Consider the following 20,270-nt stretch of genomic DNA (forward strand, 5'->3'; position numbering starts at 1 on the left):
GTTGTATGAAGAAATTTTCGGATACAGACATGCAAAATTTCTGAAAATCCGAGTAAGAGGCAAAGTGACTGCCACATCATGTAGAGGAAAGTCTGAGTAAAAACATAGTGACTGTCATATCGTGTAGAGGAACAGATTGTTATTGAAATTTACAAGAATCGCAGATAAGTTCGATTTTTTGGAGATCCGATGAAAAAGTCATATATATATATATATATATATATATATATATATAAATATATATATATAGATAGATAGATAGATATGCACATATAGGTACAGGACATCACAAAACATAAACAACATGAAATACAAAGGCAAGCCTGGTATGCGAACAATGAAACAAACAAATGGAAGACAAGACAACTAACATACAGAACGACCCTTCATCAGTTGTTGGGTGTTTATCTCCACTCCATATTTCGAGCAATTCAGAACACTATGTGTCTTCGTTGTTTCATTTCGTTTGTTGTATGTCCAGTTTTTGTTACCAACTTTCACCTTCAGCAAAAACCAAATTTTATTTCGGTTTCCAGGAGCAACTCTTTCTCGAAGAAACATATTGTCATGAATTGCTTGAAATATATGTATTATTATTATTATAATATATATTGGCATTCTTTAAATTATTTCTAGACTCAGCTTTTTATTCGGTTGCTACATTTAGAATTCTGCAATCATGCACTGTATAGACATTTATGCTGCATTTCAGGATTTTTAGTATAAACGATTGCATATCTACAATTTTCTTCATTTCAAGGAATATACTACCAACCTCTGCCAGCACTTTATCTGGAGAATGGATTTTCGAGTATTTCCTTTGAAATAGTCTCAGTTTTGTTGTGAATTTGACAGTATTATGAGGACATCATCGCTGGGGAAAATAATCTAGGCAATTGCAAACAAATGTCTTCCAACGGTTAAGCCTGATCTCTTCTGTTCTTTGGAATATTCATTGGCTCTACGCCCTTAATTTTTTACAAATTTATCACGTTTGTAATTTACCCCTGGATGTCTTTTTTAATCCATTTACAACTCCCAAGGCCAACACTATTTTTTCACTCTGGTACAGCAATTTCTTTTGGCATTTAAGTTCTTTTGGTGTCTTTAATAACTTTGAGGTTTTTACTACTTTCACAATCGTAGCACCCTTGCTATAACTCATGAGGACAACTGGGGATAAGTCTGATATAGAAGTTTCAAACGATGTCCCCAGAACAAAAGCTAGTCCCCTCTATGGAAACCTGCAGAATGGTTAACCGTTCATTGCATGCAGGTATGTAAATATTGGAAAGGTACTGAGGTAAGGGTGCATCGGTAGTAGAAACAAGATTTCTGTCAGTGAGGAAATTAAAAAAAACCATTCACCATGTTTCTGACAATATGGTGGTCACAAATTTCATGGAATATTGTTGTGTGGCCATCTTTGTCAAGTCCAAATACATCCCTTCTACTTTTGATTGGTAAAGTAGCTGTTTTCACATCCAATTCTAATGTGGCAGTATTTGTTCTTGGACAGAATCTATATTGGGTTTCACACAAGTTATTTTACTCTTGGAACAGAATCAATTTGTGTTTGATGCTGAATTCTGTGATTTAACTGGTAGATGAAGTCAAAGATGCATGTCTATAATGTTTTGTGTTTGTCCTGCATCCTCATTTATGGCAAGAATATACAACAGCTTTTTTATTGCTAATGGGAATTTTAATGTTCTCCAGAAGATTTTGGAAAGAAACTAAAGGACTTTGGTTAGAGGATTTTTACATATTTTTAGGAGAATTGTTGGGAAGCAATCAGGGTCCGGTGCTGAGTTTATATGTATTTTGTCTGAAACAGTTATTCCATCGATTTCTTCTACGTCCACGTAAGGCCATGCTATTGAAAGTCTTTGTTGGCTTAGTTGTGTACCAGGAAAATGGTGAAGATATTAGAAGAGTCAGATATGCCATTCAGTTCTTTATTCTTTTGAAATTTAGCTGTATTAACATTATCAAGACATATCACTGATGTTCAACTTCATCAGAGACACAGAAACCACCACAATAACAGCAGTAACTATCAGGTGGGACACTGCCAAAATACAGCAGACACAGGAAAATGTTCTTCACAATTATGAAAAAACAAACTAAGATAGACTGCAAAGAAAATTAAAAATATTCACAATGTCATCTCTGTGTCCACTTTGGCATTTCAACTGAGGAAAACTTTCTAAATGTTTTGGAATTTCTATATCTTCATGGTTCCTGATCATAAAAATTTGACCAATGTTAGGTTGTCGATCTTCCATGATTTGTTTGGCATATTCAGTGTGGGTTAAAAACTCTGGTGATATAGTCTTTGAATGTTCTAAATAAATTCCAATATTGCAACTGTTTTCTAATATGGTACGAAGGTTTACAGTTTTATATTTTCCCAATATATAGTCACGATTACCAAATGTAACTTTTAACCCAAAGTATTTGTCTAGATTCATTCCAATGTTTTCAGCCAGTTCTTCAGAGTTTGGGGATGTTAAAATATAGATATCATAATGAAAGTTAGTTACGATGTCATTCTTTGAACATGCTAACCCCGTTTTAGCATTGGTTTCAGAGCCAAATCCAAAACAAAGCTCATAACATTTTCTGAAGAACTCTTTGCTACAGTCAGGTTCTGTTTCTGTGAAATGCTTTCCTAAATTTACATAAATTTGTTTCATTAGCTTTACATCAACTTCATGGGGCTTAACTTCTGAAAACCTAAGACAAAGAAAAGCTTTAAAATATTGCTTATTTTTACAAAGTTTTCGTAACTTTCGTGATAATTCACTTTTATCACAATCCACGAGAAGTTTATTATAAAGTTCTTTATTATCACGGAGTTCCTCTACTGACTCAATTAATTCCAACAGTTTTTCATTATACTCAATATACCCATGCTCATACACATCAGTCATAATATCCTTTATTCCCCAAATGTCTTTCAGCTTCTTCTGGAAAGGAAGAAATTCTATAGCAGATTTAATAGCAAGGAAGAACCTATCTGTTCCATCGTCTCTAAATTCTCGTTTCAACTCTTCATCATTTTCTTCTTCTGCTAGTATGAAATATAATCTTCCATACAAAATGTGAAAACTAACGTCTTGTATTTTAATATTTGTTTTAAATTGTTCACAACACTCCTGGGCATTTTCGTATTCTTTCAAAGCCAAATATAACAAAATCAAATCGTAGAGAACAGCTGCATTTTCTGGAGAAAGTTTAAGAGCTTCTTTAAAGTGATATTCTATTTTGCCAATGAATTCATTCCTTTCCAATTCAGGAATAGTTCTAGGATATTTAATAAGTTTTCCAAGTATATTTTCTTTCAGAGAAAACTTCTTCTTTGCAGTGAAATATGTGAATCCTGGAATATGTATTTTTAGATAAGTTATTCCAAGATGATGATGAGAAAATGCTGTTGCATTTATTTCGATTGCTTTTACAAACAATTCTTTTGCTTTATCAAACTTATATAAAGTCTTATAAAAGTTAGCACACTTTTCCAAAACAAAACGGTCATCAGGGGCAAAATGAAGAGCTCTTTGAACATATTTTTCACTGAATTCCTGATTCTTCAGAATATTACATTTCCTTGAAGGTTCCAATTTAAACAAAGCTAATAATGCTAACGTTTGCCCCATTAGGATCTTGTCAATACAGCGAGGAAAAGCACATCGTATTTTCTCTAAGTACTGTACTGCCTCTGTACTAATTTTGCGTTTTTTTTCTTCATCAGAGATCTTTCTTAAACAACGATACTGTAACAAAGCTACACCAAATAGACATGAATAATTGCCCGGACAAACACTGGAAGCCTCTTTGTAAAGTTTGATAGCCCTCTCATAATCATTGAATGATATTCTTCTTAAACAATAAGCAACATTCATTTTACCTTCTGCTTCTATCTGTTGGAAATCTTCTCTTTTTTCAAGATTGTTAAGATAAACCATAACCTCTTTTAACTTATTTATATTTTCATTGTACAGATGAATGAATGCAAGATTGGTTAATGCTAAGAGGTTGTCTGGATTAGTTTCTCGAACTTCATTGGCTAATCTTTCAGCTTCAATATTCTTATTTAGCTCCCACTGAATAAACACCAAGGTATTCTTGTGGTGAATCTCATCTTCTAAACCAGACACAGTATCATTACTTAATGAATTTTCCAGTTTTTTGTAAAGAGACAACCAATGATCTTTGGTGTAGTGAAAATATTCTCCCATTAAATTCGGAAATCTCTGAATTTTTTCTCTGTACAATTCTCTTCTGCTTTCGTCATCCTGAAAGAAAAACAAAATAGTGAATATGTATAAAATGTGTATTAAAAAAAGCATCACCATTATCGTTGGCAAGATTCCAGGTTACTGAGACAAGGCTAAACCCTCCAAGTTAGATAAGGCTGATGCAGTGGAAGTTCATTTGGGGTTCCAGAGTTTGATGCCTTTCAAAAAAAATACTGTCACCAGAAATGGAATTCCAGATGATAGCAGTTTTGTGGAAGAAGGATTGGTTTAGTACTCACTAACGTCTGTGTGTGTGCATGCATGATTGCTACATGGCTCTGTATGTATGTAGGTCAGGGGGTCATTGAGTAGCGGAGTCTTGTAGAGGGTCAGCAACTATTACCATCATTTTTCATCAAACTGATGCAACACTAGAAATACTTTCAATGAGATTCCAGAAAACCTTCTCTCATGTTTAAGAGACATGTTTTCTTTTTGGTCTTTCATCCAAAAATGTTATAGCTCCTCTCCCTTCTCCTCTTGCCATTCCTCATTACACTCTTGTTTTCAGTTTTCATATAATTCAAGGCTCTCTCTATACTACTACTACTACTACTGCCACCACCACTGAGACCTCTACTCTTCCATGCTTGTTATTTCTATCCATGCCCACCTGACTTACACATGTCTCCCCCTCCTCCTCCTCCTCACTTCGTCATACTCTCTCTCTATATATATCTAAGTCCTACACTGACTATGCCCAGCCTCCCTCCCTCTCTAGAACATCAATCCTCTAGACCAGGAGTTCTCAACCATATTTTATGTATGGACCCCTTTCATTACTATTCTATTCTGGTGGAGCCTCATAGCCATTCGATGTTTAGAATTATAGAAACTTCTTTCAAAATTCCTATTTTGGTTTTCACATAAACTTGTGTAAGTGGAACTATGTAAAATGTTAGAGAAAGAAACTTATCTATTTCTTACAATACATACCAATCTATACATCAAAATCAAAATTTTTTCAGGGGTCCTTAAAATATTATTGTGAATTCCAAATTTACTATTTTATTATGTGGACACCCCCCCCCCCAAATTCTTCTATGGACTCTCAGGGACCACATGGACCCCAGTTGAGAAGCACTACTCTAGACCATCATACAAAATCTTTACTTAGAAAGCATAGCCCCAGTCAAAGAGTCTGCCAAAGCAATGGATTAAACATAATTAGAACGAATATGAAGGATTCTCCCTGAAATTATTTTATGATCCTTCAGATTAACCATCAGTTTTTTTAGTTTCTTCAAATGTCCACCAGGAAATAGATATCTGACCAAAAACATTGTATAGAAATGTAATGTTAAAACTAATCTACACACTTATGTAGATACCACTTCTTCCAACTTTAAATTGTAATCGTCTTCATACATTTAGAAAGTGGGAATAAAACGATAACAACTCCCACAAAAGTCTGGGAGTTAAATGCTAAACCTTTTGTCAGTGATAGACATGACTGCAATCTTTACTGTTTGGAAATGTGGGAAATCTTAAAATCATTTAAATTAAAATCTAGTCTAGATTGGCTGCATTAAGAATCAAATGCCTACGTTTTATCTTTATAATTTCCTTATACTTTAAACCAGTTCTATAAACCAGTTTTGAGCACTATGTACATATCTATAACACTACAATATAGACTTTAATTAATATTAATAAGATTCATGGATTATATTCAAGTAGTCAAGCATATTTTAATACTGGCAGTGTTTCTACGGCTGGATGCCCTTCCTAACACCAACCACTCCGTGAGTGTAGTATATATATATATATATATATATATATATATATTGCCCTCTAAAGAAACTGTCCAACATTTGAGTCGGTGTTTGAGGTATAAGGACACAGCTGTGTGCCGGAAGCCAGCTGAAAAACATGTTTTCCGGGGGATAAAAAAAGGTAGTAATATTGTGCTAATTGGGACTGCCAATTTACAAATAGATTTTACTCCCTCCCTCTTTCTCTCTCTCTCTCTCTCTCCTTCTCTCTCTCTCTCTTTCTCTATATATATATATATCAATATGGAACAAATAATTCCCCAGGAATTTTCACACTGGTGACTGCCATGATTCGGTGCAAAACAAATCATGATGGGTTGGGGCTCTATATCATGGTAACGTATGCTGAGGAAGGTGAGACTATAATGCCAGTCTAGAAACCAGTCCATGTGAGTTCAAATACTTGAATGCATGCTGAGATTGTCTTAGCCCGTTTGCCTTTGGATGGTTGATTTCTGTAGTTGTTATCAGCAGGTAGACATACTTAGTATGTCCTTTGATTAATTTTAATACATGTATATATATATATATATATATATATATATATATATGCATACAAATATGGAGATAAAGATTTTCAAGCACAGAATAATGCATGAAAAGTATCGTATCCTTATATTGCAGAAAAATTTGTCAGCAGCCAGCCATGAGACTTGAACACTCATCTCTGTGATTACCAGTCAAGCACTTTATCTTTAAGCTAAGATGCCCAGTGACAAATTTTTCTGCAATTTTTAAACTTATAAACTTAGCTTTTTCATAGACGCTGCATGTGAAATTCAGATTACATTATATGTAAACAAAGTTTGCTTTATTGGAAGTGTTGAGATGTATTGAGACAGACACATATGGAGAGAAATATTTTCAAGTGCAGAATAAAGCATGAACAGTGTTAATAGCATAATATCGCTGTTCAAGCATTATTCTTAAAGGTAAAGCAAATAACTTTCACCCCTCTCTGTTCCCTTAATATAAAACTAACATTGGTTAAGGATTCCTATCATTCCTAGACAAACACTTTTCAGCCACTCACAGATACAGGAAAATATTTAATAGGCTTTCTGAGAAATTATCATATAGCCCCAACTGCAACTGTCACGACCCAGGATCCTCTCCACTTAACCAACGCTGTGCGACTAAACCTATCTTATATGAGGCAGAAGTTTCTGCAACCCGAAACAATAATACAACTGATGAGAAGACGTCTACTGGATTATGTGAAAGAATTTAGAAATCACTCATGCCAGTCATATAGCCTCCTCCTCCTCCTGACATAGGGACAAAATGAAAACTACAAAGTTCGCTAGCTACGTATGGACTTTGAAAGATATTGAAACACTTCATGTGATTAAATGGAAAGTAATCCATACTTGATGTGAAGGGATCGAATGAATGTAGACTTTGTTTGGCTGAAAGAGCACAGATCCTGTTCTGATCTAAGATCCTAACTCTCTATTGAACTCCAGGTCAGGAATTTTCACTGCTTGCATGCATATGTATAAATACATTTTAAAGAATTGGAAAATTCTGCCTATTCCTGACCGACTTGATATCTTTCCAGCCTTATCCTTTAAGGTCAAAGGAGGAGGTTTGCTCTTTTACCTTTTTACTTTTTATTTTGGACATTTTAGTTTCAGTTTTTCTCTTTTCCTTTTTCTCTCGTTTACTGTCTGTGTTTTCTATAAGCTGCCTTCTCAGTTTATTTTGCATTTCTTCTATCATTCAATTTCTTTAGTTCGTTTGTGCCTGAAGGATATGTTTGAGTTCTCTCCACATATGAAACTATTAGTAGGGTTTTAATGCATCTATTGTGACCTTTAAATAAATAATATTTATCTCTCACCAGATGAAGTACTTTTTTTGTTGAATTTTCTTCACGGATCAGTACATTATATATATATACATATATATATAAACACATATATAATTACAACAAATATATTACATCTTGGACACAGAGTTACCCAAGGTTTCGTATCCACAAAGGAAAGCATTGTGGACAGCTCCTCAGATTCTATATAAATACAAAATTTAAAATATCTACGTCACAGACATGACTAACCACTCAGACCTTGAGGAATATAGCTTAACCCATCTTCAATAACGTTTTTTGTTACTCCCCTGAATCAGAGGGCAAAATAAACCCTTATAGACCCAACGAGTCCTGACTAGGAAATGGAGAGATCCAATTTTCCAGTAAGCAGCACTTGAAGTGGATGCATTTAGAAAACACTTCTTTACAGCTAGTTAATGTGCCAGGTTTCTTATAGTCCTTAAGAATTTTGGCTCTCTCTGCAACGACCACTTCCATTAATATACAGGCCCCAGATGATTGATTAATTTCCACCTGATGTCACATGGCGTCCCTTGTTCTTTGAGGTGCCAATGACATGACAAGCCGTCTTTCTGGGACTATGATGGCTGACTGGTGGTTAAGAAAACATTGCTTGAACAAAGTACTAGCAGAACCAATATATTTACACACATGGGGTGTAGTACTATTCACACCCTTGGTAATATATGGCATGGGTCTGGTCATCCCATCAGTGTCAAAGATAAATATTTGGTCATCTTCTGAGGTGGCAAAACTGGGAAAGGGGGATACCTCCTCCAAGCTGCTGGTCCTGAATAGGTCATTATTTCTAGGTGTGGTGTTTGTACTGGTGGTAACATACATTGTGGGCCTCGAGTTCTGAGCGTTTTCTCACGTCTGCGACATAGATATTTTAAATTTTGTATTTATGTAGAGTCTGACGAGCTGTCCACAAGGCTTTGCTTTGTGGATGCAAAACCTTGCGTAAGTCTATGTCCAAGATATAACATTTCTGCTGTAACAATTACTGCTCTATTCTTTAAAGTGTGCTTCTTTCTGATATATATATATATATATATATATATATATATATATATATATATATATATATATTTATTAACTATATAATCAATAAAAACATATATCAGAAAAGAAGCACATTCTAAAGAATGGAGCAGTAATTATGACGACAAATATTTTAATTTTAGACAAAGAGTTACCAAAGGCTGCTTATCCACAAAGCCAAAGCCTTGTGGACAGCTCATCAGACTAGACAAAGGCAAAAAACATTTAACTTTCTACGTGGCGGACGTTAAGGAAAAGCTCAGAAATCGAGATTTAAGTCTTAACATCTCAAAATGGTAATGAGGAAGGGTTGTCTCCCCTGAAGCAGAGGATTAAAAACACCCTTACAGACCCGGAAGAGCCCTTAAAGACCCGAAAACGCCCTTACAGACCCGAAAACACCCTTACAGACCCGGAAAAGCCCTTACAGATCCGAAAACACCCTTACAGACCCGGAAAAGCCCTTACAGACCCGAAAACACCCTTACAGACCCGGAAAAGCCCTTACAGACCCGAAAACACCCTTACAGACCCGGAAAAGCCCTTACAGACACGAAAACACCCTTACAGACCCGGAAAAGCCCTTACAGACCCGAAAACACCCTTACAGACCCGAAAACACCCTTACAGACCCGGAAAAGCCCTTACAGACAAGGAAAAGCCCTTACAGACACGAAAACACCCTTACAGACAAGGAAAAGCCCTTACAGACCCGAAAATACCCTTACAGACCCGGAAAAGCCCTTACAGACCCGAAAACACCCTTACAGACCCGGAAAAGCCCTTACAGACCCGAAAACACCCTTACACACCCGAAAACACCCTTACACACCCGGAAAAGCCCTTACAGACCCGAAAACACCCTTACAGACCCGAAAACACCCTTACAGACCCGGAAAAGCCCTTACAGATCCGAAAACACCCTTACAGACCCGGAAAAGCCCTTACAGGCCCGAAAACAACCTTACAGACAGGGAAAAGCCCTTACAGAACCGAAAACACCCTTACAGACCCGAAAACACCCTTACAGACCCGGAAAAGCCCTTACAGACCCGAAAACACCCTTACAGACCCGAAAAGGCCCTATTAGACAAACGGGAGATCTAATTTTCCAGTTGTTTACACTTGAAGTGGACACATTTAAAGAAAACTTGTTCTAAATAAATGTGTGTAAAGTGGATGGATTCTCTTCTCTTCCTTGTTGTTGACTTTGCTTTTGTCAAGTGTCAGATATTTTTTCGTCTTCCTCGGCAATTCTAATGAGAATTTTATGACCAGCTCCGATAGTAAACTTTCGGGAACTTTATTCATTCATGTTTGTTTTTTCTTGGTTAAAGTCAGTTAGGTGCAGTTGTTTCCTTCTTGGGGAGTTTCTGTCTACTAATTACTTCGATAATCTCAACAGACCAAAGGTTTCGTGCGTTCGAATGCGCAAAGGATGTGGATTGGTTATTTTGACATTTCAAACTTTTCTATGGCACTAATCCTGTTAGAAACACACGATTATTTCTTCCCACATACTTACACGCACCACATGTCTAGACATGCAAGTGTTATGCACAAAGATGCATACAAATGCCAAATCGGCACAATTTCCAGGTAGAATATTTTATCTGTCATTGCTTCGCAGCTGTTTTGATGGCGTGTTTTATGTGTTTCTTTCTTGTTTTCATCTGCCACGCACACTTTGATATCCAAGACCGACTTTCATTCTGTTCACAGCTTCCGTCACCGACACACACACACACACACAGTCATTCACACACGTACACAGATATACATATATATATATATATATATATATATATATATATATATATATATATATACACACACAAATCTGTTTTATGCTTTATATGTTTTTGTTAGTATTGTTATATTTAAAGAATTATTGAAATAAACTTGTTATACATACATATCTATACACACATACATAGCTGCCTACTTACATACATACACACGTACATATACATACCTACACACTAAACAACACAGAGTTAATATTTGTTCATGTTTGTAAATATGTTGATATACTTACAAGTAGAATTCCATCCAATTTTTCAATAATTTCCTCGATTTCTTCAGCCATTTTCTGTCTCTCTCTTTTTTTATCCTTTAAAGCAAATTTATAAAACTAAACAAAATAGTTTTCTTTCCTTGTTGTCGACTTTTTTTCTGGTATATTTTGCCAAAAAGAAAATGTAAATTTCTATAAATGATATATTATATATAAAAATGTTCAATGCAGTTGAATGTGTCCGATCAACAAATATTTTCTAACAACACAGTGAGTGTCTCTTCCCAGAAACGAAACCCGATTGCAATATTGGATACTGTGAACGGATTCGAAAAATATAGTTGGACTGAAGAAGTGAGACAACTGAAGAATTAGTAAAAACTGTTTTAACGAAACTTAGAGAATGGCAGAAGTAAACGATGTGAAAGTGTGAAAGTGAAAGTTTTGTAGAAAAGAAAATCACTTCCGCAAAAAACAATCCGGATATCAAATGGCTAAGAGTCACTAAAATGAAATTCAAGATTCAAAATAAAACAGAAGTTCTTACAACAAGCATTAAGTATATTAAAACAAATTTATTTCTTTGGTTTTACTTAAATTTTAAATAAACACAATTTGACCCGTACGAGGATATAGTAACTGGAATAAACCATTTCGTTCAGCGCCCGACCTGTCAGGTGAAATATTTAGACATGAAACAGCACAGATACTATACCTGTAAGTCAGGTAGGGTAGCATAGTTTAGGCTCAACTGAAGTCCGAATACTAAGGCAGCAGCTTAACACTACCGTCTCGTACCTGGCTGCATGGCATTTATTGTGGTCAGGCCTCACTACGGTTGCAGGTGTAACATTCTAGTTTAACGGTAAGCACTTTGATCATAAATGCATGTAATGTAGACAGGTTTTAATAAATTTGTACTTTTCTCATAACACACACACACTCACACACACACACACACACATTCATGTTTGTATATTGCTTTCTTTGAGTCTAATTTAAGTTCTTGAAAAAGTGCCGGTTGCTAACAAAGCAACAAGTGCGTGTGTGTATGTGAGAATAGGGCGAGTATGTGACTAAGAATGTGTGAGGCTAACGTGTGTGTTGTGTGTAGCAATTGATGTGTGCTTGTTCAGGTGGTGTGTCTACGTGCTTGCGTGTGTGTGTGTATCTGTGGTCAAATGGTGTGCATGTATATTGCATGTATATTGTATGTTTGTGGATGAAAATGATGTGTCTATGCACGTGTGTATTTTATTGTCTGTGTTCAGATATAATGTGTGGGAGTCTGCATGATGGTGTGTGTACAGAGTTAAGCAGGGTGTCGGGCTGCTCATATGGTGGTGTGTATAATGACACTATTGAAGAGTGTGAGTGGGTGTGTAGATAGTGGTGGAGGTGCAGAGGAGAAGTGTTTGCTGCTAGTGTGAGTGGAGTGGGAGCGTGTCTGTGGGGAGGGGGTGAAGTAAGTATTAAGTTGAACAGTGTGTATGGGTGTTTGTACAGTGGTGTATATATGATGAGGGTACTGAGGTAGGCGGTATGCAGGTGTGTAGGTGGAGGGGATAATGAATATGGGCAGTGTGTGGGGTTGGTGTTAGATGAAGAGCCTAAGTAGTAAGTTGGGCCCTTAGACCTGATGTACAAAATGGAGAGACACAGGAAAAGCAGCAAAATGTGACAACTGATGCAGAATTTGTGGAGTTAACACCGAAGATATTACCCACATCATAAGTAGTTGTCCGAAAACATTATCACGGTATTGATGAGACATGATGTTGTGGCTCAGACTCATTATAATGAAATCCATCAAAAGGATAACACTGAAGCGAAAACAATTAGGAGCTATAGCCACTCATAATAAAGAGTACTGGTGAAGACCTCAATAAAATGTAAACATAATGATTTGGGACAGAGAAGAGAAACTGTGTACAGTTGTGGAAGAAATCAGCTGCCCAGTGGATGTTAACATAAAGATTGGTGAAAAAGAAAATATCTACACCAAACTGTTGAAGAATCTTGTAACTCTATTCAAGTTACAAGTTCAGGTTTATAACTGTATTTATTGGGGCCCTGGGATATGTAACACATTACCTAACTAATAATCTTGAGAAATTCGGCTTCTCAAAACTAGAAAGGAGAAAGCTGATTCGAAGACTACAAATCCAAGCCATCCCTCAAATTATAGAAATCTGTAAATCTTTCCAGAAGTTTAGCATTGAAGTCTATATGAGCATGTCTAGATATGTAGCTATATGTATGAGAATACGTACTTAAAGCAAAACATACAAATCTACATATACATACATACCCAGTTGATATTGTTGAAATTCCAGTGAAGGAGCCTTCAATCTATTGGCATGAAATTTTGAAATAAAATGAAATAACAATATACATACATGCATACGTACACACATACATGGTGGCTCTCAATACATAGATGATCATGAGGATAACTGAGGAATTATCTTATCCTCAATGCTTAAGTTAATGCCTTATCAACAATGCCTGTGCTGAAATTTCAGGTCAATAATAATTTTCACAGCTCTTCTGAGGTTCTCACCTTGTTTCTGGACTCTCGAGTGGCCCAGAAAGAAGCAAAAGCAAGGCTTCTGGCTTTGCAATGAGGTGGATGTTATTTAGGAGCTTCCTTCTCTTAGATTGATGTCTGAACAAAGATTAGGGGTTTCTCACTCTCAGTTGTATGATGGCCATTGACTCTGCTAAGCTCATCTATTCTTTGACAGAGTTTGTTTTTCGTCTTGATGGTTGTTCAAGGAAACTACCCTCCTTATCAAACAGGCTTGGTAGGTTTGCTGGTTTAGTTGCCAGGAGCCCAACCATACGATGTATTGTACTGGGCTACATACCATCAGCAGCACTAAGAGTGACCTAACAAAATATACATACATACAGGCAGACAAACAGACAGACAGACATACTTTTATACATGTATATATATAAATATCATCATCATCATTGTCATTTAACGTCCGCTTTCCATGCTGGCATGGGTTGGACGGTCTGACTGAGAGCTGGCAATCCAGAAGGCTGCACCAGGCTCCAATCTGATCTGGCAGTGTTTCTACAGCTGGATGCTCTTCCTAATACCAACCACTCTGAGAGTGTAGCGGGTGTGTTTTACGTGCCACTAGCACAAGGGCCAGTCAAGTGGCACTGGCATCAACCACACTCAAATGGTGCTTTTTATATACCACTGGCACAGGACCAGTCAGGCGGTACTGGCATCAACCATGCTCAAATGGTGCTTCCTACGAGCACCGGCACAAGTGCCAATCATGCGGTACTGTTACCGGCCACAACAATGACTTCACTTGACTTAACATATAGATATGTATATGTGTGTGTGCACCTTTTAATGCCATAAGGTCAGCAAATCTAACGGAGGCCTCAAAAGACATTTTAAGACACACAAAGATCAGAACTCTTGGTGGTCCAAATCAAATTTGCAATCTGTGTGGATGTCTTTCCAAAATATCGTCTGGTTTAAAAAGCCACATCAGACGTTATGATGGCTTTAAGGTGTAAGTACAGGAGGAGGTCTGTCTCTGCATAAGGAGTTGACAACCACCATATATATATATATATATCAGAGTGGTTCTAACATGGTTGTATTTCAAGAGGAGTGTATGAGCGCAATTAGCCTAACACTATTTTTATTCTGCATTGTGAATTCTAATCTTAACTGGTTCATTTTTACCTGTCATTCCTAGATGTCCATTAAACCACAAACCTGTTATATACAAGGATTCTTTCCAATACAGACAGTAGTTTCTCTTCAAATGTTATAAATTAATGATATTAGACATCATAAAACACCTTTTACAATGATGAAGTCTCCCTTGGTTTTACTAAAGAATCATGTACATCATTGTCTAATATATTTTGCATGTTCATATTTGTAATAAAAGGAACTAACTTTAACATAACATTGGGAGTTTATTCCTTTGTTAAGTGGTACAATGGCTCAAAGCAAGAAACATTACAAGTTCTGTCAATTGTCGTTCATCCATCGTTTCAATAATTCAGGTCGGTTCATCATTGGTTGCGTAGGTTCCATTGTGTATTCATTTTTCTCTGGAAAAGGCAGGATCTGCATAACTTGGCTTCATGAAAAACTCTCAGCCCTTGTAAAGAATTTGTCATACCAACTTATGGAGGCTCCAGAACGCTAACAGGATTGGTCGTTTGAAATATATTATTCTTTTACTTGTTTCAGTCATTTGACTGCTGCCATGCTGGAGCATCACCTAAAATGGTTTTAGTCGAAGAAATCAATCACAAGACTTATTTTATGTAAGACTAGTACCATTTTTTCAAAATTTTCAATTCCCTCTCCCCACTCCAAATTTTAAATTTTTCACTATTTTTCGAATTTTTTTTTTCAGTCTATGTGGAAAAATATGGAGATTAGTAATATGGAAAAAAGAAAACAATTAATTTCAAATTTTCTATGAGGAAACTCCAAAATTGATTCATACACCCCTCGTCACTACTTCCCACTATCTTAATGTCAAAACGAACAACTTGCAAATATGAAAAGCTACTAAATGTGAGAGATCTGACCTAATGTGAACAGAAGTGAAGGTCCAACTATTCTTCTTGGCAGTAGTTAAGAATATGAAGACTGTGAAAGCCCCTTGTCCATCAGAAATTATTTCTCAAGTGCGTAAAATATGTGGCATATTCACTGAAGTCCACTTCAATTCGTCGTAATCATGAAAATGGATATTTTTTAATGAAATTCTCTATAAATATGGACTTGTTCAGAAACACTCGTGAGTGGGGAACGGTTCTCTAAAATAGCCCCCAATTGTTTTCCCTCCACATTCCTATGTCCTCGGAATCTACATAGTCCGAGGTATATTTGTAGAAAATTTCATTAAAAAATATCCACTTTCTTGAAAGTTAAGACGCTTTAAAGTGGACTCCGGTGAATTTTCTAAAATTCTCCACCCGACTCCCTACTAAAACACAATGTCACCAAAATTTTGTATATTCGGAATCTACATGATATAACACATATTCGTAGAAAATTTCATTGAAAAATGTCCATTTTTCTGAAAGTTATGATCATCCAAAGTCGGGTGAGGGGGGGACAAGCGAAAGAGACCGCGATTTGATCAGGGAAATTCTTTTGAAGTTGGCGTGTGTGTGTGTATCAGTGAAGCCATTCATACATACATAACTTCTCTCTCTATCTCTCGCTTTTTCTCTGTCAATCACTCACACATTCACTCACTACAAAAAATTTCATTTATCTCTCTCACACACACACACCAGCACCATTGCTCTCTCTGTCTCTTCACACACCCCAACAAAAGCAATTCACATACACACCACACTTTCTGTCTCACCCCACCCACCCCATCAAACGCGCGCGCGCGCACATAAATTCTTCCGCTTCGCGTCAGCTTCAAAAGAACTTCCCTCATACAATCGCGCTCTCTCTGTCTCTTTCGCTTTCACGCTGACTTCAAAAGATCCCCTTTCACCCCAATGCCATTGTAACAAATTGCCATTTTAGCTATTTTGAAATATGGCGCGAATTGGCAATATGACGTAATGTATTGCCGAAGAATTATTAGTTTTGCTTTTTCCATTGGTTAATATAACTACTATAAAGATTCTAAAAAGTTACGTAAAGAATATTTGTAATGGATTTCGATTCTTTTAAGTCAAGTTGATTTTGGGAAAAACTTTAGTGTTTGTTGGATGTAACTGAACTCCACGACACTCACTCCTTTGAGACATTGGTGATCTTCATGCCATGTCCAAAGAAAATATCAACAAGTCTATTTTGAATTGTTGATTAATCTATTAGATTTACGAATTAGCGAATGAATATATAGTCGTACTTATCTTTCCTTTCTAATGTAAATAATATAAAATGTTATATTTATATAATAAAACTAATTAAGAAAATGTTTCTCTTCATGTTTTTTTTTCAACTGAGTATAAATAAATATGCATTTCTGTAATCATTAAATTATATTTTCTTCTAGCGGTTAAATGAACACGAAGATAATATTATACATACATGTCGTTAATATTCATAGCGTTTCATGAGTATATTTCTCTATGGCATTATATACTGTAGCTCGGATTTGTGTATAATGATAACACTTAAGTTATAAGTGACGTTCAGTCATTATATTCACCCTTACTCAAAAAAGCCAAATAAAATAATCTATTTCCCAATAGAAAACAATAAATAGCATTACATTACTGTAACAAAACTAAATAGAGAATATACTATAACAATATAAGCTAAGAGAAAGCCGAAGGTATGCTAGCTATACCATATTAAAAATATAAAATTTTTTTACAGATACCGACGATCATCTTCACAAATGTAAAGAAACACACGTGGTTTATAAGGGATTCCCATATCGAAAGATCGCCCAGAAATCTGTAGTTATACCCAGTAATATACTAAAATTTTATGAAACACGTTTAATATGTGATGGGGGTCAACGATTCCCTCAATGTGTGTGCATTGGTCATTCGGTGGTGTCTGTTAATGTTCTGCAACTGCTACTGTTCTTGCTGAATATCTGAATCTGTGTTGACTGTTTAACTGGCGAAGGTACTGGCTCTCTCTCTCTCTCTCTCTCTCTCTCTCTCTCTCTCTCTGTCTGTTCCTTGGCGGATTACTGTATTTATAATGGTCATGACAGCTAGAAGGACAGATATACCACAGGAAAAATTCCTACCTATATAGTTCGCCTCCTGTCCACTTGAACCTTAAATGACGTCGAAGGGAAACAATCCATCATTTTTTGACAGGTCAAAGAAATTTCTTTCATGCCTCTTTGGTCAGTGGTGGATCAGACGGGCAAGAATCTTTAGATTCGGTTTCGAATCTCAGCTCGGACTTCGGAGTTAAGAAGCACCAGCAAGTTGGAATTTCTCCGTTTTGACGGACATTTTTCAGATTTCTTTTCACTGTGCTCTTGGAAATGGTCTGGAGTATCTGTTTTACAAAAAACTTGTCTTCCCTTCTCTGGGGTGATTGAGATCAATTTTGTGGGCCCCATTCACTTAAAATCCAGGTATAACTACAGATTTTTGCCCCCCACACCCGCCTTTGGATGATCATGATTTTCAGAAAAATGGATATTTTTTAATGAAATTTTCTATGAATATCTGTTATATCATCTAGATTCCAAATATACAAACTTTTTTTGTGGGGGATACACATGAACGAAGTCCCATGAAGTTTTTATTCTTTCTGAATGAAGAACACAAACATATTACTGATATTGTGATTGCTTCTTTCAGGACCATTTACTTTTAAAGCGAAAAGTAAAACCGACGTATACAACAGGTATGTAAAACATATTTCGGTGTATTTTCTCTGTTGATTTGCATGCGCACACACAAACACACAAGCCGTTCATTTTCACTTTTAGTCAACAGGATGGGGTGGCAAGGGGTGTATGAATCAATTTTGGAGTTTCCTCATAGAAAATTTGAAATTAATTTTTTTTTTTTTCCCCATATTTTTCCATGTAGATTGAAGACATGGGATGAGGTGGTGAAGCATGACCTTCAAACGTTGGGCCTCACAGAGGCAATGACAAAAGACCAAGACCTCTGAAAGTATGCTGTGACTGAGAAGACTCAGCAAATAAAGTGAGTCCACAGCTGTAACCTACACCAGTGTTGCATAACCAGTCCACTCAAAAGTACCTTGGATTGTAGGGTGACATGTCGTGCTTGAGGAGACTTATTGACATCAACAATATCAAAATCAAATCAAATGGTAGCATGTAAAAAGCACCATCTGAACGTGGCCAATGCCAGTGCCACCTTGACTGGCTTCCATGTCAGTGGCACGAAAAAAGCACCATCCGAACATGGCTGATGCCAGTGCCGCTTTGACTGGCTTCCGTGCCGGTGGCACATAAAATGCACCCACTACACTCATGGAGTGGTTGGCGTTAGGAAGGGCATCCAGCTGTAGAAACACTGCCAGATTAGATTGGGGCCTCGTGCAGCTTCCTGGCTTCAAACCGTCCTAGCCATGCCAGCATGGAAAACGGATGTTAAACGATGATGATGATGATGATGATGATTGAAAAAAAATTCTCAAAAAAAGTGAAAATTAAAAAAATTTGGGGTGAGGAGGGGGGAATTGAAAATTTTGAAAACGTGGTTTTCGGCATATTCAGAATCTCTGTCATCGAAAACAGGAATCTGCTAAAAAATTTTTAAAAAAAAGGTTGATTTTTGTTTTCGTGCCAGTGTACTTGTAAGCATTATTAATTTTGTGTTGCCAATAGTATGAGAATTCATTTCTGCTGGCACTGATTGCACTGACACGGCAATCGCAAAGCTTAAGAAACTCTATAGTATAACCTCTCGAAAGAGTTGTTCTTCACTCCTGCTCCAGAGCGTAGGCTGCGGGGTCACTCCGAAAAGCTCTAACTACGGCGATTTCATCACAATCGAAGGAGAGGGGCTTTCTCCGTCCGGGTTGCAGATCCATGGAATAAGCTGCCGGATGAGATAGTGAAGATGCCAACAACCGCTCGGATCAAAGTCTCTCTTGACCAGAAATGGCCTGAACTCTCGAATGGGATGACATAAAAGTCCATTGATAAAAGCATCTCTAATCATTTCCTGTTGATAAATTACTCCATTTACATCCTTGGCAACCAACCGCAAAGCACTGAGATATTCATCAAGGCTTTCTCCTAGCTGTTGGCGCTGAGCGATGTCGAGCATATGTCTCATTCTAGATTTCCTTTCACTATTCCACGTGGAGACACTTGTCCTCCAACAGTGGTCAAGAGTCTTTGCTTAATATTCTCAGCATTCAGTTAGAGGCTACTGCTTCATGTTGGAGGAATTGAAAGGATAGCTTCATAGTTAAATATGCATATATAACCCAAGAGGGAATGGACATAAAGGTAAGTTGTCCCGATGATGGGAATATCTCTATGAAAATCAAAGAGAAAGAAGATAACTATAGAAAACTGCCTCCAAACCTCCAGCTTCTATATCAAGAATACAAATTTACATTTATACCAATAATAGTTGGTGCTCTTGGTTTTCTAAGTAAATGAATAAGTGGATTAGTCTGGATAAGCTTGGATTTCCAGAAAAACAATTCAACCATCCGGTTTGCACATCACAATCAATGGGGTAATTACAGGTGTGTATACCCCACCTTCACTTTATTGCCTCATAACTACCAAAAGGATGGACACATATTAACAAAATTATCAACAAGTACCTATTTCTTTACTACCCACAAGGGGCTAAAC

General features: G+C 36.6%; 1 protein-coding gene across 1 annotated transcript; it reads right to left on the reverse strand.

Moving 5' to 3' along the window:
• Nucleotides 1-271: 271 nt before the first annotated feature.
• LOC115221278 lies at nt 272-11,046 on the reverse strand. The gene is made up of 2 exons (XM_029791424.2): nt 10,996-11,046; nt 272-4,301 (listed from the first exon to the last, which is right to left on the reverse strand). Exons 1-2 carry the CDS (start codon nt 11,044-11,046, stop codon nt 2,127-2,129), a joined length of 2,226 nt encoding a protein of 741 aa, XP_029647284.1. The 3' UTR covers nt 272-2,126.
• Nucleotides 11,047-20,270: the final 9,224 nt, after the last annotated feature.

The sequence above is a fragment of the Octopus sinensis genome, linkage group LG18, assembly GCF_006345805.1.
Source record: "Octopus sinensis linkage group LG18, ASM634580v1, whole genome shotgun sequence".
NCBI lineage: Eukaryota > Metazoa > Mollusca > Cephalopoda > Octopoda > Octopodidae > Octopus > Octopus sinensis.

Excerpts from the sequence above, each read along its gene's own strand:
- LOC115221278 (XM_029791424.2), bottom strand. The coding sequence starts at position 11,046 with ATGGCTGAAGAAATCGAGGAAATTATTGAAAAATTGGATGGAATTCTA. Across the intron at positions 4,302-10,995 it reads AATTGGATGGAATTCTACTT|GATGACGAAAGCAGAAGAGA; the intron begins GTAAGTATATCA and ends TTTTTCTTTCAG.